This window comes from Physcomitrium patens, chromosome 4 (assembly GCF_059467195.1).
Source record: "Physcomitrium patens ecotype Gransden chromosome 4, ASM5946719v1, whole genome shotgun sequence".
Lineage (NCBI taxonomy): Eukaryota > Viridiplantae > Streptophyta > Bryopsida > Funariales > Funariaceae > Physcomitrium > Physcomitrium patens.
In genome coordinates, this window is record NC_143413.1 from 22,720,988 (window position 1) to 22,748,098 (window position 27,111).

General features: G+C 34.2%; 2 protein-coding genes and 1 long non-coding RNA gene across 3 annotated transcripts; 2 read left to right on the plus strand and 1 right to left on the minus strand.

The window, feature by feature from the left end:
* Window positions 1-10,248: 10,248 nt before the first annotated feature.
* LOC141045285 (uncharacterized) lies at window positions 10,249-12,454 on the plus strand. The gene is made up of 2 exons (XR_012217308.2): window positions 10,249-10,988; window positions 11,112-12,454. It is a non-coding gene; the product is annotated as an uncharacterized LOC141045285 (long non-coding RNA).
* Window positions 12,455-12,460: 6 nt separating this feature from the next.
* LOC112281601 (uncharacterized) lies at window positions 12,461-15,353 on the minus strand. Its single transcript, XM_024518252.3, has 2 exons — window positions 14,772-15,353; window positions 12,461-14,438 (listed from the first exon to the last, which is right to left on the minus strand). Exon 2 carries the CDS (start codon window positions 14,174-14,176, stop codon window positions 12,554-12,556), a length of 1,623 nt encoding a protein of 540 aa, XP_024374020.1. The 5' UTR covers window positions 14,177-14,438; window positions 14,772-15,353; the 3' UTR covers window positions 12,461-12,553.
* Window positions 15,354-15,783: 430 nt separating this feature from the next.
* On the plus strand, window positions 15,784-17,529 carry LOC112281205 (uncharacterized). Its single transcript, XM_024517461.2, has one exon. It carries the CDS (start codon window positions 15,784-15,786, stop codon window positions 17,527-17,529), a length of 1,746 nt encoding a protein of 581 aa, XP_024373229.1.
* The last annotated feature ends 9,582 nt before the right edge of the window (window positions 17,530-27,111 follow it).

Here is a 27,111-nt window from a genome sequence, read left to right on the forward strand (position 1 = left end):
AGATTTTTATGAGCATTTTTAGAATAAGTAGTTATTTTCAGAATGTAGATACCTAGTGTATAATATAAACAAGGATAGATAATTGCTGAAAAGGTGGTTTAGTAGGTAGAATGGATGAATAGTCAGGAAAAGTAGTTATCATCTGTAGTACAAGAGTTGGTATCTCAAGATAGTATAAGGAGGATGGGAGAGGGAAAGAAAATACCAGATTGTGAGAGTTGTGAGCCGAGGTAAGCTTGGTGCTATCTCTTTTCTTTTGTTTGTTATTTTCTTTGAATAAGAAGATTGAGAGTTTCTGAATATTGTGAAGTGAATTATGGAATGGAAATGTGATTGGTATTATTTGAGAAGAAGAAAGATTGAATGCTGAAATCTGATTATGGTTCAACAGAGAGAATGAGTCTGTGTTTGTGTGAAACATTGTAATGTGAATGGCAGTTCTGTGTGAAGAATTCCAGTGATTGGAACGAGGGTAATTGTGTGTTGAAAGCTGTGAGGGCGCAATATTATAGTTGGAGATTATGAGGGTGAATATATTGGTAGAAATAGCAGTTATTGGTATGATTGAATTGCTGTAAGGAAGAGACCAATAAGGTGAAGGAGGAGATTATAGTTTCCTTGTGTGTTCAGATATTAGAAATAGAGATGATACATTCAGGAGGTAATTGATTGTGTGACCCTAACGTGAATGCTTAAGCAACTAGTCATTCCCAGTGTTTGAATCCTTCTACACGGATTTATGCTGAGAGGTTTCTTCTGGAATAAGTAAAACGAGCAATCACAGCATTAGATTTGAATAATTTTGAGTCGTTATGACTTTGTAAGAGATTTATAAAGTTAAGATTATTTTCGGATGACTTAAGATTTGTAAAATAAAATAGGATTGATGTTTCTAGTGATTACAAGAGTTTTGTAATAGATCTACAAGTTAAATTTTGTAAGTTAATGCTCATAGTTGTGTTTAATATGCGTTGTAAATCTTAGCTTGATCTAACAGTTGAATTGAGGAATATTGAGGTTTAAGTCGGTCAAGGTCTCAAAAAATAGAATTTTAAATCCAGTGAGAATTTTTAAGATTTCTTGCAATCTACTAGTTGGATTGGAGTAAAATTTATGTGAAAGAATATGAAACTTATTTTTCTATGTGTATGAAAATTTTGAGATCAATCAAATAGTGAAAATGAAAAATATTGGCTCTAAAAGATTGGCATTAAGGTTGGAGAAGGAGGCCGACTAATACCTGAGCACGTTTTTGAGGTTATCGTCTATTTGATAATTTTGATCTTTTTCAAATTTTTTGTACTTTTTTTCAATTTAGTTTTTAAGAAGTGTGAAAAATTTGAGTTAAGAACAACGGTTTATTCATTAGTTATTGAGGTTTGAATTTGTGGTGTAAATTACCAGGGTTTAAGATTTGGTTAGAGTTTGGTTTAGGATTTAGGATTTGATTTAGGATTTGTTTAGGATTTTGTTAGAATTTGGTTTAGGAGCTTTTTAGGGTTTAGAGTTTGATTTAGAATTTATTTAGGATTTGTTTAGGATTTGATTAGAATTTGATTTAAGGTTTAGTTAGGATTTGGTTTAGGGTTTAAGATTTGATTAGGATTTGGTTTAGGATTTAAGATTTGGTTTAGGATTTAAGATTTAGTTAGGGTTTAATTTAGGATTTAGGATTTGATTTAGAGTTTAGGATTTGATTTATAATTTAGGATTTTATTAGGATTTATTTAGAGTTTAAGATTTAATTAGTTTTGGCCTAAAATTTGAATGAAGTTCAATAGGATTTTAACTAGGATTAAATTAAGATTGAATTGAGATATATTTGAGATATATTTGTCATCATTATAATATTTCTTTAAGATTTCTTATTGTTTCTTTGAAATTTCTTTGAGGTTTCTTTGAATTTAATTAAATCTTGCTTAGAATTATTATGGTCTAATTAGAATATAGTTAATATTTTATTATAGTTAGGATTTTATTGTTGCAATTTCCATTCTCCTTTCTACAGCCAAGTGTCCGGAGTATTCTCAAGCAAGACTTCACGTATTACGACAAAGTTGATGGAGCATATTGTTGATACATGTGCTGCTCTTTACAGTAGTTCCAAGGGTTCGATGTAGACCTTTGATTAAAATTGGAACTTTGAAAGTTATTGAATGTTCGATTTTATCGATAAGATCGATTTCTATTCCATCGAAACGTATTTTTTATTTGAACTTGATTGACGTCCCATTGAGTTGGTGGGATCATGGTCTAATTCTTGAATTTTTGTTGCCTTTGCCAATTCCAACAATTAGTTGTTAAGTTTTTTCTTCCGCAAAATATATATTGACCCATTATTTGTGAGACTGAAGGGCATTTTGTTATCAAATGACTATGGCCCTTACAATTACTATACCATACATTGGTCCTAATATTGGTATGCTTTTGCCTCTTCTCTTTATCCTTGGCCATATTGATGGTCATTTCTTCCATTTTCTTTATCAAGTTCAATTACAAGATTTCATTGGAATCTTTTGGGGCTGGTATTATTAGTATCTTTGCCGTAGTTAACGCTTGTTGATATAAAAAATATAGAGCATTTGCTGTTGTCAGGTTTGGTGGTATAGCTTGCAATGGGATGACATTAACTGGCCCTTGAATATTGGCATTGGAATTGGCCCCTGTTTCAAATATTTGTCCATAATTATCCATTGATCTGTTCCAAGTCAGATTTTGATATCTGCCTTGAACTGGAATCATCGTGGCTCCCGTAGTAAAAAACTGATCATAATGGCATTCCTCCCAAACCTTGGTTCTATTAAGGGATGCAGATACTATAACGGATTGAGCTTCCTTTACAAATATTTTTAGCTTTGGTGGGTGCAAACCATTGATTAATATGGATAAGATAAATACCTCTGGCATTTGGTGATTTGGCCACTTACTGAGTATATTAGCCACCCAGCCATAGTACAATTCCACCGCCTTCCCTAGGATCATTTTGCTGTTCATTAACATCTCTTGAAGGTGGTCATCAAAACCAATTGGATGAAAATGGATTAAAAATACATTCTTCAATGCTTTTCAATTGAAAAATTGATCCACTAGTTGGCAATTGTACCATTCAAATGTCATTTTCTTTAAGATTGTTGGCAATCATCATAACCAAATATCTTCAATTCTTCTATTATTGGCTAAACATGATCTTAGATATTGAGACAAATGTTGATCGGGATCTACATCCATAAAGTCCTTAAAAGTAGGTAATAGAGCCATACTTGTTGTGCAATCGCTCACGTCACCTATTTATACTGCTATACGAAGCGCTGGACCATCCATTATTATTGAAGAGAACAATATACCACTTAATCTTTTATTAAAATAACCAGTACCTTTCTCAATTATTTATTCTGAACTTTTAAGTTTCTTCAATTTATTATTATTATCCTCAAATAAGTTATTTGATTAAATTGGAGGTAAAAATGATGGATTTTGAAATACATTGAATTGGCCTTTATTGACCAGTAATTTATGCTATTCTATGGAACCAATTTTGACAAAATTGGCAGCTTCGATTATTAAAAACGTACCTAATAGAATATCCAATTCTTCTGTGATTCTTCCACTCACAATTAATGGCCTCAAGAGAAACACTAGACTATTGACTAAATTTTCCATGAGTGCTCTTGGCAATTTCTCTAATGGTATATACTTCTAAAATATTAGATATCAATCAACTTCTGAGTATACTCAGATATGCCGATAGGCATGCAACCATGGCTTAATCCAACTTTGTCGATGATTTCTTTTTAACTTTCATTCTTGCTTGTTACAGAACAAATTTCTTACTTTCAATCTCTCTATTCTTTCTTTTAACTATCGTATTCTCTTTACTGTTAAGTTCTCATTCTTAATAATTATACTCTTTCATTATATTCTATTGAGTTTGCTTCTTATTTCCCATCTATTCATCTGGTAGTTAATTCCTAAAACTCAATGTTATTCTCAATCCTCGGTAGCGGTACCAAAATATAATTATCATTTTACTTATTCTATAAATTTCTTTCAGAATAAACCTATAGAGGGAGATTCGAATGTAGGGAAAGACTAAGCACATGAATTCTATTTATTAGGGTTATACAATTAACCATATTCTAAACCACTGAAAATACCAAAGAACACCACAATATTTTCCACTTTCTAATAGTGCTCTGCCATCACTGAAAACACCAAAGAACACCACAATATTTTCCACTTTCTAACAGTACCCCGCCATCACTTATAACAACAATGTGCAACCCTGTACTATCCTAAAAGACAGTACATAATCATTCTATAATCCAAACACTAGAATCTTTCAGTACTAACTGTCCTTTTCAATACACTTCTTTACAAAATTCCAGACTCTATAGACTCCTTCTCATGAATCACTTTCAATTCTCAATACTCGATGTATTATAATCCTTCCATTCATATCTATTCTTTATAAATATTTCTAATTATTCTCTTTCAATTCACCACTATATAACTCAACATTCAATAAATTGAATTCTTCTTTTGAAAATATTAAATCTCTTTTTATTCCAAAACATTACTTCACATTTTTGAGAAACTATTCGTAATTCTTCTTCTACAAAGAAAACAAAACCGAAGAAATAAAAAAAGAAAGACGTAGCACCAAGCTTATCTCGGCTCATGACTATCACAGTCTGGCCTTTAAACTAACTTCTACAACTCATATATACTTTCTCTTGATTTTCTAGATTCTAACCATAATTTTATAATTAACTACTTTTAATAACTAAATCAATCATCCATCCTCCTGAATTGCCTATTCTATGGATTACTAGTATATTTTACCAATATCTTTCAAAAACAAATTAATATCTATTCTACACAAGGTATGGGCTGATGAAGGGAAGAGGTGAAGGTCTTCATCCCTATTGGTAGAAGATCATGCCCAATAGGCTTTTACTAAGCTGCCTACAACCATAACAAGGATTTTAGTGACTTTAAAAGAGGTATTTGAGAATCAAAAGCAAAAGCTATAAGGTTTAGAATATGGACTACAATTTGTGTAAAATATTTAGAGGATTTGGAATTAGAGTGAAGAAATTATAGCCATTTGAAGTTAAGGTGTCTTTTAAGACACATTATTACTCTTTTAAAAAAATAAGAAGTTATACAATTGCTTTTAGAAATTGACAAGAGTAATTGTAAGGACAATTTTAAGACCTATGTTTTTTATAAAATAATTATTATATTTGAAATTTATATGAAGGAATTATAGAGCATTGAAGATAGTATATGTAATTTGAATGCAATAAGTGAATTATTTTATTGATAGCAATGGTTGGAGCCATATTTTGAATTTTTGGATGAATTTTTGATTCAAAATTTTTAAAGTTGTGAATTATTAGGTTAAAAAGCCATATATCTAAATTTTATGGTATTTAACTACTTGATTTATGAGATATAAAGAAAATTACATATAAGTGTATATAAGCAAGGATTTGAAGCTACTATTAGGATTTTGGCAATATTTAAAATCCATAATGAATTTATAATTGAATTTTTTTTTAGTATTATTTAAAGCATATTAATAATTTGTGTAAATTTTTAATTTTTTTGAAAATTTTGATTCTAATATATGAGCTATTGAAATTTGGAAAAAATTCACGTCAAGGATATATTAGAATTTAGAATACTTTTTATCATTTTTTGGATGTTCTTTGGTACTTAGGACTTATATACTGATGTAATTACCTCTATAGAGATAATTTTATATATGAACTTGGTACTTTTTTATCTTAAGACTTCATTGAGCAATTAGTAATAGCCAAAAGTCTAGTATTTTTTTGACGCAATTTTCTCTATTGTAACAACATAATCAAGCTTCATCTTTTGAAACATATAAGCATCTATTAAGATATAATAGATTATTCTTAAATTCAAACTTAGAAGTATCATAAGACTTTGAAGAATTTTTCTTAATATCACAAATAAGAGGAATAAAAGACATATTTAATTGAACTTACTTAATCAAAGTTGAAAGAATAGTTAATATTAATTTCATTGCTTAAAAATAAAGATACTCTAAGTTTAAGAGAATTATCTCTTATTGACCAAAAGAAACATCTCCTTCTTTTTTTGCAAGATATAATCATCTGAAGAATACATTTGATAAACCTAATTATTTTTTTGATTGATAGGTGATCTTGAATTTGAATCTTGGCAAGAACTTATTCCAATGGATTCAATAACAATTAAAAAAATATGCTGACATAAAATACTTAAGATTTTTTGATTTGTATTTACAATGACTTAATTAGGAGCACCTTCAAGATAATAGCACCATCCTCAAAACAAATCCTTCATTGTAAAAAATTCTTTGTTATGGATCTTGTAGTTGATCTTGACTGTTGAAAATTTTTTGGAATGAAAAGCTATTAGGTGAGATTTATCATTTGTTTCCATTTATGATAATACAACATCCAAAGAAAATTTTATGCATTTATTTTCATAAAAATTAGCTTAAAAAAATTTATAAAATATAAAATTGGTACAAAAATAAAGACTATCTTCAAAGCTTCAAATGTTAGTTTTGCTTCTTGATTTCATTGAAGTTAGTCTTCAGAAGTCAAATATGTGAATAGAAACACAATTTGAAAGAAGTTCTTGATGAAGATCTAATAGTAGTTGGTAAATTTTAAAAAGCATTGAATATCTTTTATTGTTTTTAGGATCTTCCAATCTATAATAGTTTGAACTTTCTTATAATCTATCATAAATCCATCATTTAAAATAATGTATTCTAAAAGTCAACTTGAATAGTATAAAATACATACTTTTTTATCTTGGTATATAATCCAATATCTCTTAGTTTTTGTAATATGCATCAAATATAAAGTTTATATTCTTTTATATTCTTAGAATAGATTAAACTATCATCTTGATAATAGACAATAAAATCATCCAAAAACTCTCAAAAGACATTATTTATTAGATATTGAAAAGCTATTGGTCTATATATAAGTCCAAAAGGCATGAAATTATATTCAAAATATGTGAATTTGGTTCAAAAAATACTCTTCCATTCATCTCCTTCTTTCATTTATACTAGATTGTATATGCCTTGTGAATCTATTTTTGTATAGAACTTAGCTTAATTCAATTGATTAAAAAATCTAGATATAAAAGGTAGGAAGTACTTATTTTTTATAGTGATCTTATTGACTCCTTAATAATCAATATACATCTGCAAAGATCTATTTTTTTCTTTATAAATAAAATTAGAGCTCTTCCTAGAGATTTGAAATAGAGTATGAAGTGTTTGGCCAGATTTTCTTCAATATACACTTTAAATTCATCTAATTTATTTTATATTAAACTATAGATTAATCCAAATGGTAATTGAACTTCTTCTTAAAGGTCAATTGAGTAGTCATAAGAACAATGTTTCAAAAAAGTATCTTCATTTTTTTCTCAAATAAAACTTAAAAAATTTGATATTGGCTAAAAATGCTATTTGAAGTCTTTTTACTATTAAAAATAAGTGTAGCATAAATGATCCAAGGTGATTCTTATTTTATAGCATACAAAAAAGCTTTTACATCTACAAATATAAGTTTGGTTACATTAGATTTATGACTTTCTACTTGATGAATTACACTTTAAGTTATAGTTTCAAAAAAGTCAAGACTACAAGAAATTCAATCCATTCAAGGATTATATTTTTTTAACCATGATAAAACTAAAATGTCTAGATTAAAAGGAGATCTAATAATATTAAATACCACAAAGCTACTATAATTATTAGTGACTAATTTTAAAAGAAATATGTTATGAATAATATCTCCAAAAGATAACCATCTATGACTTCTATATGAATAGGTTTCATTTTTTTTACTCTAAATATGTTATGTCTTCAAATAATTTTTTTATCTAAAAAATAAGTTGAGGCTCCTGAACCTAACAAGATAGAGGCTTTGTGATATTTAGATCCTAAAATAACATCTATTATAAAACAAGAAGAGAATTCTGAAAAAGAAATAGGTCCTTTATTAGATGTTATATAAGATTACAACTACATGGTTTCTATTGTAGTTAGACAAACTTGTTTTTTGATATATTGACTATTTTAACAATCATACTTCTCATTTTATGATTGAGTTTTCTTTTTGGATAATATTAAGCAGTGTGCTTTGGTTTTCTATAATATATATACAATCCTTCTTAACGATAAGTCTTTTCTTACTCAATAAGAGATTTAAAATGTATTGCATTAATTTACATATCCTCTACTTCCGAAGGTATGTATTGAGAAGACATTGGTGTTGCCTTTGAATTATAGTAATATTAAGGCCTATTCATGTAATTATTAAATTAAAATTTAAAAAATTGATTGTTATACTTTATAGTAAAATCTATTACTTAATTCAATGTTTAAAGTTCATGTAAACTGAGCATTAATTATTTTAACTCATATTATAATATATAAAAAAATTAGCTAATAAATGCAATATCATTCCATTTAATATTAATTATAAATTATCTAAATTATAAAATATATAATATAATAGATTTATTTTTTATCATAAAATATAAATCTTATTTATTATAATATAAATTATATCATATTTTCTATTTATAATTTAAAATTCTAATAGAAAATCTTTTAAATTATCTAATATTAGATCATATTATTCAAGAAAAGATTAAAATTATCATAAAATAAATAAGTGAGACTTTCTCAAAGAAGTATAATAAAATTATCATAAAATAAATAAGTGAGACTTTTTCAAAGAAGTATAATAAAATAAAAATATAGAAGTATGTACATTAAAAAGAAATTAGAATGGCTATTTCCAAAAGATAATAAAACTATAAACTTCTTGAAATTAAACTAAAAGCAAGAAAGAAATTGATAAGTGGGAAGAAGGCATCACTCTTCTTTTTATATATACTATTTACATGGAAGCTATGTAGCAACATTTTATAGGACCTCTAAAATGTGATGAATTTGTATGATATGTATCTTAATTATGTACCTTATAAAATAAGTTTTTTATATGGGCGCTACATAATTAGCTTATTTTATAAGCTATTATCATGCATGGCATGAGATTAACTTATTGATTAAGTTTCTAATCTACCAATCAATAATAAATACATATAAAATCAAAGCAACATCTATGAAGCTTCTAGAAAGTATTTCTAAAAGATATTATGAAATTAATCTATTTTTATATATTCATATTACTTATATAATAATTATGATAAATATATATAAAAAATAAGACTAGTCATGCACATTGTTGTTGATTGTGGCACCACCATAATATTCAATCCTCCAATATCAAAATGAGAGCACAAAAAAAAAATAAAAAAATAAAAATGATGACATCCAAAGATAAATTGACACTAAACAAAAAAAATAAAGATTCTAGCCTCAGTATGTTAAGAATTCAAACTCCAACTAGTACATAAAAAGTTGGTAATTAGAATCAACACATACCATGTCAATAGCCAACATTTGCACGATAAGGATTACCACTAAGGAGTAGCAAAATTGTACTTAACTAGAATCTAGCAGCACTATTATACATCATATTTGAGAAACAAACAATACAAAATAAATACCATACTTTTGACTCAAGCTTCCTTACAAAGTAATAATATATATATATATATATATATATATATGTGCAAAGAAAATAGAACTAAAAAAGAATTGTTGATGTTCCATCACAACTTATGATGCTTAAAGTCACTAGTTTAATGAATTAGCATAGGAATTTTGAGATAAATAGAAAAAAATAGAATTCCAATACAAGACTAGATTTCTTGTAGAATTTTTCTATAAAAAGAACTTTAAAATAAATATTTTCTTTAATATACCTAATATAGTTTTGGGAATTTTTAGTAATAATTTTATTATTATTAAAATTTTAATTAGACTAGGTGCTAAAATGGAATCCTAGATTCAAAACAATCCAAAAAAATAAAAATAAAAACAAATGAACCTACCTTAGTAGTTCTAGACAAATAAGATGGGGAGGAATACAATAGAATAGAAAATTAAAAGGTTGACAGTAGGGAGAGAAAGAAAAGCAAGAAGAAGGAGCTAGAAAAGAAAAAGGAAAAGAATGAGAAAGTAGAAAAGAAAGAAAAGAAGAGAAGGAAGAAAGAAAAAATAAAATAAAATAAAATAATGAGAGATAAAGAAAACGAGAAGGTGAGGAGGACGAGAGGCTGTCCACAAACGGCGGCAGCCTCTTTGTCGATAGGGGTCCGGCTGCCCGGATCCCTGCCTCTCTTGTTTTTTGGTTTTTTGAATTTTGGTGAATGCCCCAGACTCCGTCCCTACGTTTTTTTTTGGTTGTGTTGTGTACGCGTGTGTGTAGTTAAGGTGTCCCCTCCATTCCATTGAGTGGTACCAATGGAAGTGTGCTCATTATTGGATATTCATAATGATCATGTAGTTAGTTTTTTTCCTCACTCGGTGAGCGGTCTGTGTATAGCGAGAGTTCAAGGTGGCGCTGCTGGCTTCCGAGCTCCAGATTCAAGGGGTGGTGCTACGTAGAATTTAAGGTTGTTGTATCTTTTACTTCTCCTGCGACGCAAAGGGAGGAGCTGCAGATTAAGCGATGTCGTCGCTGCAGCGAATCGGTCCGACGTCATTGTCGACACTAGATCTACAGTTGTATTTGGAAAGCCATTTGGGTTCTTTTTGTTTTTTTTATTCTATTCCCTGGCATAGGTTCCTAGTTTGAAGTGGCGGTGCTACGTCGAGGGCCTTGGTCATATTGGGGTAGATTTGCGTAGAGCTTCGAATTCGGAAGAGTAGCAACTGTCGCGGCAGATTCGTTTGGTTTGCACATTGCGAGACCAGATCCAGGGTTTCCATCAGCAGCTTGTCGTCGAGAGCCTCCATTGAGCTCATGAGGCTTTTACCACGCGCTTTCACTCTATATGATTTCGTGAATAAGATTCAGATCTTCAAGGTAGGCAGAGTGGTTACAATACAGTGAGGAGAATCCAGTCAATTAAAAATCCAGAGGTTGCTGAGCGAGTGGGCAGGCTGGCTGTTGCACTCATGTCAACTAACAAAGTTGGATCACGTTCAGGAAGCTAAGCTTGGACAGAGGGTTGAAGGGAGAACTTACTGTGAATTCTCCAAACGATGCATTGATAGACAAGCTGATCACTACTACGTTGAATGACCAGCAAGGTGGATTGCCCTTACCCCAATTACGAGGGTGACTGTACAAGAAGAATTAGACCGTTGTTCTTTTTAAATATATTGTATTTCACACTTCCAGTCCCTTCCATTCTAGTCTTGTTGCTACAGACTCAGAGATTATCAACATGATGTGGTCGATTCCATGCTGAACTAGATCATTTAGATCATAGGTCTAAGAGCTTGTGAGATTAGTTAGTAAGACAATTAAAACGAGTGCGAGAACTGGTAGGAGCTAGATAGAGGACGGAGAATCCTTTAGAAGATCTAGGTGGAGATTCAGGCTATGCGATTGGTGTTTACGTGACTATTTCTCTCAATGCAAGCTGTAATTGAAGAGTACCATCATCAGAGGAAACATCTCCAACGTGTCCAGCAGCCAAGCTCCTCCAGGGCCACTTAAGCTTAAGCGGTTTGAACGTTGGAAGGACTTGTCGACTAAGTGGAGGCTTGCAACTATAATGGAGTGATTAGATAGAGGTGACGAAGTGAAATTTATTCCGCAGCACGTCGACCAGGGAGCCGATCCTTCCAACTAGTGAGGTTCTAAATGCATGAAGCTAGTTAGGTCAATTGAAGTAGATGTGCTACCTCTACCTCTGACTTTCGCAATGCGAGCCTCCAGAAAACACAAAGACGTGGAAAAGAAAAGCAAGCCGACGAAATCTGCCAATGCTTGCCACAACAACTGCCCCACAATATTTGAAGTCAAATCCCGCACCAAAAGAAATGAAGAGAGATGTCAAAGAGATCCAAGACCACTCCTCAATGACGAGCTATCTAACAAACTTAGAGCGGAAAAGTTTTCTTTTTTTTCTATTTACTTTTCTTTCTTTCTTGTTATCTTTGTCTATATGCTTTTGATGGTTCAATCAATCTGTTGCAATTGATGATTATGTCCTACACTATTCATGACCATCAAATTCTAGCTCTCTTCACTTGTTGCTAGAACATGTTTTTTTTCTTTTATCACTTTACAAGTCAGCACCACGGAAGCCAGTTCCTTTTTAGGTCTGCTGTAATGCAGGGGGTGATGAGGAGCTTTATTCCACATGACAAGTTTTATTTCACAAGAGCTAGTTTGCTACTTCGCCTCCAATGTTAATGGTTAATTGGTTGCAGCTGTTAGCAGATTCCTGTAAGATTGTGATTTTAGACTTAGTTGTATAGCAGACAAGGTTGAACATGCATATGGAGACTGAACTAATCATACATGAACAATTCTTGACAGCTTGGTGTAAGAAGGGGAATACCTGGACATTTTTCTATATCCAATGCATTCTATATTCAAACCCGAAGCATTGAAACCAAGTCTAGTCATCTCTGTCCTCAATTTGCATGGTGACTACCAGGAGAGACGACCATACTGCTAGGGACAAGGTAAACCGTACACTTCACAATGGTAGCACCAACTTGAAATCCAGGAACAATCAAGAGGCCCACAACAAGTTCCTGGTCGGAGTCATTGACGTCAATGGGAAAAGCATTCTCCATATAAGTCGGGTCAAACCTCGTTCCTCGGGCGTAGCGAAAGATCCGCGCTGGGGGTTGGAACTGGAAAGCCAGACGGTGCAACAGAAAGGTCACCTTAGCTAGGTTGACAAACGGTTCCAAGACGTTGTCGCAATACTTGGGGTTCGTTGCAAGATGGCAGAAAAGGAGGTTTTTGGAATAATCACCATCGGATTCCTGAAAAGGCCCGAACTCTTCGCACGACACATTCAAGCTGGTTATGATGTTGTGTAACTTTCTGTAGCAAAACAGATGAAATGGATTGGTGCTCGCAACAATGTTCTTCAAATCTCTCATTATCCCCTTCAAACCAAACTTCTGAAGAGAATAGTACTCCTCAAGATACCGTTGGTGCCGTATTTCCAGATCTTGATTCTTCATGAAGAATTCGGTGTCCTTGTGATTAGCGAGGAGATAGCGCTCAGAGCCTTGTGTACATTCAAAGCTGTCATGATAACTATCGTTCTCAAACCCTGCAAACATGTGGCTGCAAATGTAGGCTTCCACCTCGAACTTGCGAAACCGCTTATCTGCCCACTCCGGAGGATTCTGGAATACCTCATGATTTTCCAAAGGCTTCTTGAAAAAGTCGAGGAAAGCCTTAGAGCATTCAAACGCCTTCTCTGCCACAACGAACACGGATTTCTTCAAATTGGGAGGGACGGCAGGTGAGTCCTTGTGAGCCCCGGTAGTGCCAGGAGCCTTGGAATTCGACTGCTCCAAACATAAAAGCTGCTTGTCAAGCCTATCAGCAATGGCTTCGTAGTGATGTGTATTGGCACGCCAATATTGAACGTTTTGGGCAAGGGTTCTTGCCTCCTCTCGAATCTTTTGTAAATCCGTTTCGGCCTTTTTCAACACATTGTCCTTAGCTTGCAACATAGCATCCCTCTGCTCAATCACATACAATAATCTATGCTGTTCACGCCCAAGTTTGTACTTCATGTCACTACATACTGTCTTCAGCTCCTCGTTCTCCTTTTTCAAACTGTTAAATTTAGTGGTGATCTGAAGCATCTCCCCATCCACCGGCTTCTCAGATTCAACAGTATTGCCAAAGAATCCGAAAGTGTACCTAAACAGGGCAGACGTCAGCCATAAATATTGTGGGTGCAGGGTGATGAGGTGCTGGTGAGTGGGAGATGAAGTTTGGCTGACCGGGTCGATAGCAGGTGTAGCAAATCGTTTTTCGTAATGAGAGCCCCCTCTGCGCGCTGCTTCTGCATATTCTCCTTGGTGCTTTTCATTGGAATGCGCCAATGCACCACCGCCATTGTGGCTCTGCTCTGGAACCGATGCCTGATAATCCGCACCATCGCAAGGTGTACCTCCGAGGTCAAGATTCTGTTGCTGATCGGAGGCAGGTGACGCACCGTGAACATCAGTGGAGTTGACTAGACACAGGGGTGCACCGTTCGGCGTAGAATTCATCGTCGACATCCTTGATTCAGAAGTGACAATAGAATTGGCAGATTCACGATTTTGACACCCTGGCCCCTTGAAATTGGAACCTCACGTTGAATGAGCTGCAGAAAGTCAAGACGGCCTGTCCAGTTCCAGATAGCTGGCGGCATAGCATACAACGGTCAACGATAAAACAACCAAAACTGCCGTCGTCGATTTCAAAGCTCAGAAACTACGCTTTTGAAGGGATATCACACAGTAGAGTTAGTCGTAAAGGAAGAAGTTTCGCCTGGAAACTCTGCAAAACAAAAAAAAAACATGGTGTAAACTTCGAGCAGAAACTCTGTCCAGTGTTGGATTCTACGGTCCAGAAGATGAGCATTGTGATTTGTGGTGCCTCCTTTCTACCCATGCAAATGGAAGTGGAATTCAGTTCAGTTTACTTATTTTCCTAAAATAAAATTGATTTTTTTCAAATGCAGAGATTGGAACGAGAGTTAACTGGGAATCGGTCAGAGCACTATTCGCTACCTAACCAATCTATACGTGGAACGAGACTTAGAACTTGCCGACTGAGCGCAGTAGACTCGACAAATTAGGATCCCAGAAGATGTTTTCAGTCAAAGCGCACCTGGGGTCCCCACTGGTTCACTGGCACATTATACCACACTCTTCAAGGGCCGGCTCCGCGACTGAAGTGCTTTCATTTAATGAATAACCGAAGTTCTCTGAGATGAGAGAGAAGCAGCCGCTACTGTGCAAGATCAGGCGCGCCCGTGTCGGCGTAGCAGATTTGGAAGTTGATAATTAATGCTGTCCTGGGGTGCTTGGAGAACAGTTCGGAATATGGCGTCATTCGGAGGATTGACTTACTTGCGCTAGATCAGCACATGGCTAATTCAACGCATTGTCTCATTGTCATCTAATTACTTCCCGTCGAGGAATGTAGGCTAGTGCGCCGACCTTTCCAAGTTCCAGTTGCAAGTGAGCTTCGGATTTTATAGACTCTGAAGTTAGAGCACCCTTGACATCACGCACCTTGTGGTTTAGGGTATCGATTGGCACTTATCTGGTTGTAGATGTGTTGTAATAAACATAATTAGTGAGATTTGATGTGCACAGGGTGCCTTACTATACAATGAGTTTGAATGAGTGGTTTAGGGTACCGATCGGCACTTATCTGGTTGTAGACCTGTTGTAATAAACATAATTAGTGAGATTTGATGTGCACGGGGTGCCTTACTATACAATGAGTTTGAATGAGTGGTTTAGAGTACCGATCGGCACTTATCTGGTTGTAGACCTGTTGTAATAAACATAATTAGTGAGATTTGATGTGCACGGGGTGCCTTACTATACAATGAGTTTGAATGAGTGGTTTAGAGTACCGATCGGCACTTATCTGGTTGTAGACCTGTTGTAATAAACATAATTAGTGAGATTTGATGTGCACAGGGTGCCTTATTATACAGTGAGTTTGAATGAAATCTGGACTATGACATTTAAAGTTCTGTAGCTAGTCTGTTCATCCAAATGATGAGATGATACTCATTCGTTAACCTCGGATGACCTAATATTAACATGACGGCCAGACTGCCATCACTAGCTCAATCGATCTTGGTTGTCACTACACTGTGAGCATCATGAGCAACATAAGTTTTCCTACGCGTCCTGATGCAAGAGTTGTTGTAGGGCTGGATTTTGGAACAACGTTCTCAGGGTTTGGATATGCACACAAGTCCGAACCAGAGGGTGTGTGTGTGCTCTACGAATGGCCAAGGTTCGCTGAGGCAAGCGGGAAGTCGTACTGCAAAACTCAGACAGCTCTGTACTATAAACCTTCGCGGAATGGTTTGCAGTTAGAATCGTGGGGATGGCAAGCCCAAGTGGATTACGTCCGAGACTTGGACCTAGTGCAACGAAAGAATGCTGACAAAAGTACGCTGGGCGAGTTCATCACCAGGTTCAAGCTCCACCTCGCAGACAAGAGCTCCGGCCCCTTATCCACCACGCCCTTACCACGAGGCCTCACCACCAAGCAGGTCATCACCGACTTTTTAAGGGAGATTGGAAAGTTTATCATGGACCATCTCCGAAACAAGTATGGCACCCACCTGAGCATGGAGGAGCTGCAGTGGTGCGTCACGGTGCCCTCCATCTGGGACGACAATGCCAAGCAGCAGATGAAGAGCTTCATGGAAGGGGCGGGGTTGGTGGGCGGCAACAGGGGCAGCCCTTACCCGGTGATTATAGTCCTGGAGCCGGAAGCTGCTGCCGTCTACTGCTTGAAGAAGCTCAGAAACTTCAAACTCAATCAAGGGGATAAATTTTTGGTTGCAGACATCGGAGGTGGAACATCCGACATCGTGGTGCAAGAGAAGGCAAACTCCTCGGGCAGTTTGAAGGTGAAGGAAGTGACAGCGAGCTCCGGTGGCCTGTGTGGCGGCTCCTTCGTAGACCAAGCGTTCATGAAATTTATGTCTGGGAAGATCGGCTGTCTGGACAAATTTCTAGAAGGCAATCCTAGAGTGAAGCTCCAGCTACAGACGTGGTGGGAGCATGCTAAAAGCTCATTCGAGGGCGGTGACACGAATGAAGTACTTTACTGCCAACTCTCTGGAAAGCTGGCCACGTCCTGGGAGGAGCACGATCCATCGTATGTGGGTGATTACTACACGGTGGAGATCACCCACAGCGACATGGTGCAAATCTTCTCCGGCGTGGTGAACGAAAACATCAATCTCATCAAGGCGCAGCTCCAGCAAACGTCTAACATCAGGATGATAATGGTCGTGGGCGGGTTCGCTACCTCCAAGTACTTGATGGCGAAGATCAAGAAGGCATTTGAGCCTCGCATCACAGTTGTGAGCCCCAACGAACCTGGACGCGCGATCTGCGACGGAGCCGTCAACATCGGCTTCTTCCCCAAGAACATTCTATGCCGAGTTGCCAGGCGCACGTATGGCATCAGTATGTGCGCAGAATTCGACAGTGATATTCATCCCGAGAGCTTGGCGAAGTACATTGATGGCGTCAAGTATTGTAATCATCTGTTTTCTACATTTGTGAAGGCTGGGAGCACGGTTGAGATGGATTTCTCGCAAGAGAAGTACTTCTGGCCGACGTCAAAGAACCAGACGGCTATTTCTATCGAGGTGGTCACTACCCAGTCACCTTCGCCGACGTACACTACAGACCCAGGGGTCACTGTGGAAGAGGAATTCAGTGTGGACATTTCATCGAGCTTGTACATGGCGAAGGATGATCGGAAGATTCTGGTGTCCATGTTCTTTGGGGGTTCCTGCATCGAGGTGAAGGCACAGCCTTCTCATTTTGTTGGGACTCCGGAGGCCGCCGAAATGATGCCGGTGAAGTTCGACTGGGCCTGATCGACGCTCCTTCATGCACGAGTTTTAGCCTTGACAAGTGTATATTTCAGGTTATAGCTGAGTTTTTGCAAATATTCTAAAATCTTTTTCTAACCAATCCATCTCCTATATGCCCATAGTACGACCTCATTGCCCTGGAAATCCTCTTGATGCGTTCAAAATTTAGGTTAAAAATTACATTTTTTGTATAATATTTGTTAATCTAACAAAAACATTCTCTAGCTTTTTTTTGTTCTTATTTTTCTTATTTTTCCTAACATAGAATTCATAGTCCATGGTTTTGAAATCAACATTATGGATATTTAAAAAGTACTACAAAAGAGGTACTTAATTCCCAAAATTCACCATATTTCAAACAAATTCCAACATCAAGTTCAATACTAAATTAACTGATTCCAACAATTCCCAAGAATTGTTACACTTCATGATCAAACACAGAAATGAGTAGGTGGAGAATAATAACTTGGTTTAGATCATACAACATATAATGTGGTTTACTACAAGGATCAAGCAACTTAAAAATGAAGGAAATAATTCAATTAAACAAGAAAATGAAGAATTGGCAAGCATCTGATATAGTCCAGCAATATTGGCAAGGAAGGCAAAATGGATCCGCACACCACCTCTAATGCAAACTACACCACCTCTAATCAAGATGACAGGATAATAACTTCTAATATAGTTGACATTCTCTAGTTGTTGCCAATAGAGAATGGATAATATCTTCTAATGTAGCAAGATGAGGGCACCACTATCCACTCTTACAAGGCCAAGTTACCTCTCCCATAAGTTACCTCTCCCATTGTGTAGAAATCACTATTATTGATGTTAATCATGCATATAGACTTATCAAATAATAAGCAACACATTCATTTTACAAGTATTATCTTAAAACATAATGAACACCAAGCGACTACTTTCTATGTAAATATAAGTAATATACAAAAATAACATAGTCAAAGAAAAAAAAATCAAACTATATTTTATATTACCATGTAAGAAGTCAAATGAATGTATGCATCCAACACCTTCACTTATTTATGTCAACTTTTGATAACCAAATGTTACTTATCATCTCTCATTTAGTACTCAATAGAGATTGCAAATAATGAAATATTATCATAAAAGTATCCTTGTGATTATATCTATAATTTGGTTGTGAGTTCAAATATAATAAAAATTTACTTGCTATTTCTTCCAAACCGACAAATAAATTTCTTTAGAATTTATTTAGAGTTTTTTAGGAATTTTTAAAAAAAGTTTCAAAACTTTGATAAAATTTAGTGTCTTTATTCAGGCTATCTTTGTAAGTTATAATTTTATTAAAATAGATTTGAAGACTATTGAAGGTTTCTTATCTAATTGGATATTTTTGAATATCATAGTAAAGTCAAAAATCCAAAAATATTAGTTTTACTAGTAGAAAATAGGAGGACCAATAGCTAGTCTACTCCTTGTAGAAAAGGAGATGCACGAGTCTCATATAGATTGTAGCACCTTAAATATAGTTAGGAGGATAAGACTAAGACCTTGTGGCCTCTCTTTAAAATCCAAATATACTATATGCAAGCCATTATGAGGTTCAAATCTTTGATCTATAAGCAAGTTATGCTTTAGGTAAAATATTTTTATTTAACTTTTTATTTATATACTTATTATCTTTAAACCTTCATAACTTACTTTAATCCTATATAAACATATTGATGAAGATTTAAACCTTTATAACTTTTTATTTATATACTTATTATCTTTAAACCTTCTTTAAAAAAATTAAATTATTTAAAAAATATATATTTTTTATTTTGTAATTTTACTTTCTATTAGATAAAAACTTAGTAGATAGATTGTAATCAAATTTTGGGATATGTAATTGCTTAATTTTATTTATTTCACTTATTTTGTCTTTATTCAGGCTATCTTTTATTGAAGAAACACAATAAGTAAGACACAAGTAAGTAGAAATCAGCAAGGTTAGACACAAGAGAAGTGTAGAATGAGATACCTCTCACTTCCAACACCTTTTACTTATAGGTAGAGATTACATCCATTTTGGCTAGCATTCATCTTACTTTCATCCAACTTAACCCTAAATTCTTCTTAACCTAGCCGCCACTTTAAACCCTAACTGCCACCTACAATCTTAGCCACCACCTATAATTCTAACCGCCATTTATAATCCTAGCCGCCACCTTGATAACTTTCCTTCATCTTTTTGCTGCCCTTTGACCATTAGCAACTTATCCAAGATAATATCTTTTACCTTCTATCTTATCTTTCATTTACTTTAACACTCCCACTTTGCTATTGGTCAAAGGCTAATAAATCTAATTCCTTTGTCAATTTATAATGTCTATCCTTCACCAATGCTTTTGTGAATAAATCAACAAGCATGTCTTCCATTGCACAATACTTTATGTCAATTACTCCCATCTCAATCTTCTCCCGTATGAAGTCATGTTGAATGTCAATGTGCTTTGTCTTTGAATGATGCTTTGGATTCTTGGCAAAAGCAAAGCATCCTTGATTGTCACACTTCATTGGAGTTGCTTCCAATTGCACAAGTCCAATATCTTCTAAAACTTGTCTTAGCCATATTGCCTCCATTGCACCATGACTTGCTACCATGTATTCCGCCTCCATTGCACCATGACTTGCTACCATGTATTCCGCCTCCATTGTAGACCTTGCAATTATTGGTTGTCTCTTGTAATTCCATGAAATTGCTCCCACTCCAACACAAAAGACATATCCCATTGTTGATCTTCTATCATTTGTATCTCCAATCCAATCTGCATCACAATATCCATGTAATGTAATACTATTACCTCTAAGGCACAATTTGAAGTTCAAAGTGCCTTTAAGGTACCTCAAAATCTTCTTAATGGTTGCCCAATGAATTGGTCCATCCTTTGACATGTGTTGACTCACAACACTCACTACATATGTAAGATCCACCTTTGTATCAACTATTGCATACATAAGTGAGTCTACTGATACCTTGTATGGAACATCTTTCATTTCTTCTTCAACTTCAACAAATTCCTCATCTGTGAGCTTCATCAACTTCAAATTTACCTCTAAAGGTATTCCAATGGACTTCCACTCCTCCATGTTGAACCGTTTCAATACTTCTTCAATGTACTTCTTTTGGCTCAATGTTATGATCTTTTTAGCTCGATCTCTCACAAATTCCACTTCTAAGAAATAGTGGAGCTCTTCCAAATCACTCATTTCAAATTCTTTTGCTAGCTTTGCCTTCAACCAATCCATCATTTTTAAAGTATTGGTCAAGATGATTAAATCATCAACATAAAGAATAACAATCAGCAAGAAGGCTTTTGATTACATCACATACATGGAATGATCAGCCTCACTCTTCACAAATCCTTCATTCACAAAGAAAGAATCGATACGTTGGTACCATGCCCTTGATGATTACTTAAGCCCATACAAAGATTTCATCAACTTACACACAAGGTGTTATTTGCTTTCTTCAACAAATCCTTGAGGTTGATCCATGTAGATGACTTCTTCCAATTCTCCATTCAAGAAAGCCGTCTTCACATCCATTTGGTGCATCTCCAAGTCCATTGCTGCCTCAATTACCACAATGGTTCTTATGGTGGTGACTTTGGCCATGGAAGCAAATATCTCATTGAAATCAACACCAGTAACTTGTGAGTAGCCTTTGGCAACCAATCTTACCTTATACTTTACAACATTGCCCATTACATCCCTCTTTGTTTAAAACACCCACTTACAACCAATTGAAGCTCGATTTGGTAGAAGTAAACTCAATTTCCATGTTTCATTATCCATGAGTGATTTGTATTCTTCTTCTATAACATTCTCCTACTTCAACCCATCCCTAGACTTCATTGCATCACATAAACTCAACGAATCAGCAAGAAGTACAACATTAGCATGTTCTTTACTTACTTGAGGAAAAATGTAGTCCTTCCACCATTCACCATGTTGTTTTCTCTCTCAAAGGATATTTCCTTTCATTTGAAGAAGACTCAACTTGTTGCACTCCATGGTCACCTCCAACCTTCTTTTCTTTTGAAGATAGTCTTTTTTCACTCAAAGGTTCATAATCCTCATCACCATCATCATCTACACCTTCATGCTCTTCATTATTGGTGTAAGCAATTGTAGACACCTTCTTGTCCATCTTCTTTGCCTCTTCATCTTCATTTCCATCTTTACAACCATCATTATCTTTGTCTTCTTCCTTCTTTGCTGAATTTGAAGATGTGTCCACAAACATACCATTTCTCTTACTTGGACATATTTCTAAGTACTCACAAGCACTCTTGTGCTCCAAAAACTCAACATCACGACTTTTGATGATCTTTTTAGTATCCAAATACATGAGTCTATAAGCCTTTGTACCTTCACAATATCCAACAAATACACATTTTGTACCTTTTTCATCAAATTTTGATCCCATACAATCTGATATCTTTGCATATGCTATGCATCCAAAGGTCTTTATGTGAGAAACACAAGGTTTTCTTCCACTCCAAGCTTCTTCCGGTGTCATTGATGTAAGTGCACTTGTAGGACATCTATTTTTTATGTATATTGCATTCACCACTACTTTCGTCCAAAACTCATGTCCAAGATGTTGTACATGAAGCATACTCCTTGCCATCTCCACAATGGTCTGATTTGCTCTTTCAGCAACTCTATTTTATTGTGAAATGTAAGGAGTGGAGGTTTGTCTTGCAATACCATGCAATTTTAATAAATCATTGAATTGCTTTGACATATACTCACCTCCATTGTCTGTATGTAATACCTTGATTTTGCATTCACATTGCTTCTCCACAAGTGCCTTAAATTCCTTAAACCTTGTGAAACACTCACTCTTTTCTTTGAGGATGAAAATCCATACTTTCCTTAAAAAGTCATCAATGAATGAGAAAAAATACCTTGCACTTCTTATTGATGGCATCCTCATAGGTCCACAAACATCAGAATAAACAATCTCCAATAACTTGGTTGTACGTGTTGCAACTCCACTTGGAAATGAGGCCCTTTGTTGTTTGCCTTGAATACAACCTTCACAAGTAAGTGTCATAGCATTGTAGCTTATATGACCAAGATCTAAGCCACTTACTATGGATTGGAGCTCTTTCATGCTCTTGGCATTCAAATGACCAAGGCATTGATGCCAAATGCCAAACTTGTCTTGATCTTGAAGAAATTCAGTAAATGCCGCCACTTCAATTCCATTCACCTTCTTACACTTGATGAAGTAGATGTTGCCATCTCTAAAGCCCTTTGCAATATAATCTCCTTCCAATGTCTTTACAAAACACCCATTCTTATCAAATTACACTTTACAACCATGTGAAACAAGTTTACTCTCTGAGAGGAGGTTTTTCTTCATCTTTGGTACATGTAAGACGTCCTTCAATCTGATCCTCTTGATTTGGCCTTTCACAACAATCTCTATAACAATGGAGCCCATTCCAATAGCTTGTACTATGCCATTGTCTCCCATGAGGATATTTGTTCTTGAAATCTCTTCATAAGTATCAAATGAACACTTGTATGGAGTCATGTGCTTGGTGGCACCAGAATCAATGATCCACTTGGACATGGCAGCCATGGAAGTGCCTTTACTTGCCGTGAATGCATAATCATCACCTCCATATTCATCACGAGCATTATTTGTACTTTCTTTATCTCCTTTCTTAGCCTTGTAGTAATTTCGAGCAAAGTGACCTCGTTTTTCACAAATGAAGCAAGTTCTCACATTGCCATGTTAGTTAGAATGACTCCCCTTACCTTGTCTTGAAAAGAGATCCGAATCCTCTCTTTGGGGCTCTTTTTCTTTGTTCTTGGTGACTTCATGGGCAAGTCTTGCGGTGACATAATCCATTGTGAGTTCTTTTATCTTGATGGACTCCAATGCCACAATGAAGTAGTTATAGGACTCGAAAAGGTTCATAAGCAAGGTCATGATAATATCACTCTCTTCTAAAGGCTTGTCAATAATTGCAAGTTGATTAGCAAGGGCTTTTACCTTGTTGACATGAGCCATGAGGTCTTCACCTTCTTTCATCTTGCAAGTGAAGAATTTCTTCCTTGTAAAGATGATATTAGACGAGTTTTTACTCTCATATATGTTGCAAAGAGTCTTCTATGCTTCTGCAAGAGATGATGTGAGAAACATTTGCTTCATCCAAATTAGTGGCAATCATGCGAAAAGCCTTCTTTTCACGTCTTGTGATGTCCTTCCTCTCTTTAGCATCAGCATGTGTGCTTGGAGGCTCTTCACTTTTATCTACAATGTTACAAAGGTCCACAGACCCCAACAAAAGCTCCATTTTGACCTTCCAATGGTAAAAATTGTCACCTCTAAACTTTTCAATCAGTCTCAAACCTTCACCCTCACTTGAAGCCATGTCTTAGAAGAGGTCTATCAAAAAATATCAAGAAAAGGAGTCTCTATGTGCTTAAAATCACCAAAATAATTTTGTACTGGCAAAATCTCAGAATGCCCTCTTGTAAACACATGAATGTTTCTTCACTCCAAACACTCCAAAATCAACTTTCGAAGCTTCTAACAAGTATGTTGACTTCAATCAACCTAACCATCAAGTTCTTTCACTCATATAACTCACTTTCTCACTACAACACCAAAGACACTATCAAGGTCTTTGTATAAGGTCTTAATCACTCAATCCTAAGAATTAAGAACCTTCAAACTGATGTTAGAGAACTATAAGGCCCAAATTAGAACCTCCACAAGTCAAAACACAAGATTAGATCATATAATCCCTAACATCAACAAATACCATAAGATCTATTCCACACAAGAACAAAAACTAGCAAATGACTTCAATATTCTTGAATAGCACAACAAAGTGTGTGTGGGCCCATAACCTTTTGAAGAAACACAATAAGCAAGACACAAGTAAGTAGAAATCAGCAAGGTAAGACACAAGAGAAGTATGGAATGAGATACCTCTCACTTCCAACATCCTTTACTTATAGATAGAGGTTAGATCCATTTTGGCTAACATTCATCTTACTTTCATCCAACTAAACCCTAAATTCCTCTTAACCTAGTCGCCACTTTAAACCCTAATTGCCACCTACAACCCTAGCCACCACCTATAACTCTAACCGCCACTTATAATCCTAGCCGCCACCTTAGTAACTTTCCTTCATCCTTTTGCTGCCTTTTCACCATTAACAACTTATCTAAGATAATATCTTTTACTTTCTACCTTATCTTCCATTTACTTTAACATCTTTATGAGTTATAAAATTGACTTATTTTTATATAATTATATAGAAGTAGATATTTAATTTTTTTTCTTTTCTTCTTTGCTTTCATGTATTAGATTAAATTTTATAGATCGTGGAGTAGGCATTGGCCATATATTAAATTTTATTATTTTATTTTATTTTATTTTATTTTTGTATGTTCTTGTTGGAAAAGATTTGTGATGGAGTAGTACATAGCAAGGGGCAACATTGGTACTATGGTTTCTTTGGAGTACTATTGCTATTTTTTCTTTGATTGTCATATTGATAGGTATTAAAGTACTTTTTTTATATTGATTGAGTTGTCATCAACAAAAGTCGGCATTCTCAATTATAGTTTCACATGGTTCTAGTGGCAAATGTTACTATTTTTATGCTCACATATTGCAACAAACTGCTATAGAGTAGTTATGATTAAGTTGTTTGTTTTTTCTTTCTATGCATAGTTAAAAAGCACTGTGTATTGTTATGCAGTTCTAATCTTTTTGTAATTATTCTTTTATTTAGTGAGATACATAGTGTATTGTATCACTTAGCATTGATAAGATTGTCAATCAATTTTTTGTAATTGGTTTCTTTTGTTTAGAGTTGAATGCTCTATAGAATTTGAAATTCTAGAGAAGTTTTTTTTTATTTTTCTCTCAAGTTGATATTGTGATATACTGATTAGAGAGTGATAATTTTTTCTTTTTTTTTACTATTGCAGAGCGTGCTAATAATTATAGTTACAATTTTGTAGCTACAAAGTTATATCACAACTAATTTGATATATTAATGCTTGATCAGCTGAGTAGAGTTAATTTGTTACTTTGTGCAAAATAGATTTACAAAAAAATTCTAGTAGTTACTATTGTTGATGATCAAGACAAGTGGGTGTGACAAGATAGTGAATTATTTACATTATAGTGGAGCAACTGATTTTGATTGCCAATTGTGAGACATCAAATTGACTCACTAGTTGTTTTAATACAAAAGTATGTATGTAAAGTACCAAAATTATAATTTTTAGGTGAAGATGTGCTTAGAGGATGTCAAATGAAGAAGAATAATATTAGTGGAGAAGAAACAGAGTCTTAGTAAGTCTTGGAGGTAATTATTTTAGTTGATTTAGTATTTTTTATTTTTGAGTATTGAAGAATATTTACTAAAGTCAATATTCATATTGGCTTTATATATATATATATATATAAGAAAAAATATAAATATTTATCAAAGACAAGAACATAATAGTTAGCTTGTTCTATAAGCTACAAATATATATAGCATATAATTAGGTTATTGACTAAGTTTTAAACCTATCTATAAATTACAAATATATATAAAGTCAATACAATAGCTACAAAGCTTCTAAAAAGCTTTTCTAGAAGATATTATAAAATTAATCTATTTTTACTTATTTCTATCTATTTATATTATCTAAGTAATAAATATAGTAGATATATATCCATGATATTATTCCTCCTTCTAGAAACAAGTTTCATGAAGAGCGGTAATTACATCTTGAAGAAGTCTAAGATATGGTGAATTGTATTTGCCATATACTCTGATCTTTGTTCTCTTTGAAGGAAGTTGATAGGTCCTCTCAGCCATCAATAATGTCCAATTTGAGGTTGAGAAGATTACCTTGTGATTTGATCATTGTTGAAATCTTCGTAACTTTCTTCAATTGTACCTTTATTATTGTATGTAATTCAAATAATTAATTTGTCAAATCTTTTGTCATAGGATTATTAACCTTTAAAAAGTCAAAAGTATTAAGTCATAGATGATATCTATAATTAGTAAAAAATATATTTATTATATAAAAAAATATATTATAGTACTATAAGCAAATTTTGCTAATAGTAAAAAAATTATTCAATCATCTTATTGATAGTTGATGGTGTATCTCAAATACTACTTCAAAACTTGATTTACACACTCTATTTTTCCATTAGTTTGAAGATGGAAAGTATGAAGATAGTTTAATATCCACTTTTAAAGTCTTAAAAATTGTTCTTCAAAATCTTGATATAAACTTAATTTGTCTATCTAATATAATATCCTTAGATAATCCATGATAGCAATAGATGTTGTCTAAAACAAGCTTGATTATTTTCTTTACCTGTGATAGTTTTTGTATATGATACAAAATATGTTATCTTAGTGAAACAATCTACTATCACAAATAGAATCATAAGAACTTGAGATTAGAAGATCCGTAATAAAATCTATAGAAATAGAAGACTATAATTATTTTGGAGTGGATAATGGTTGAAGAAGTCTATAGGATTGATGATAAGAAGTTTTTGACTT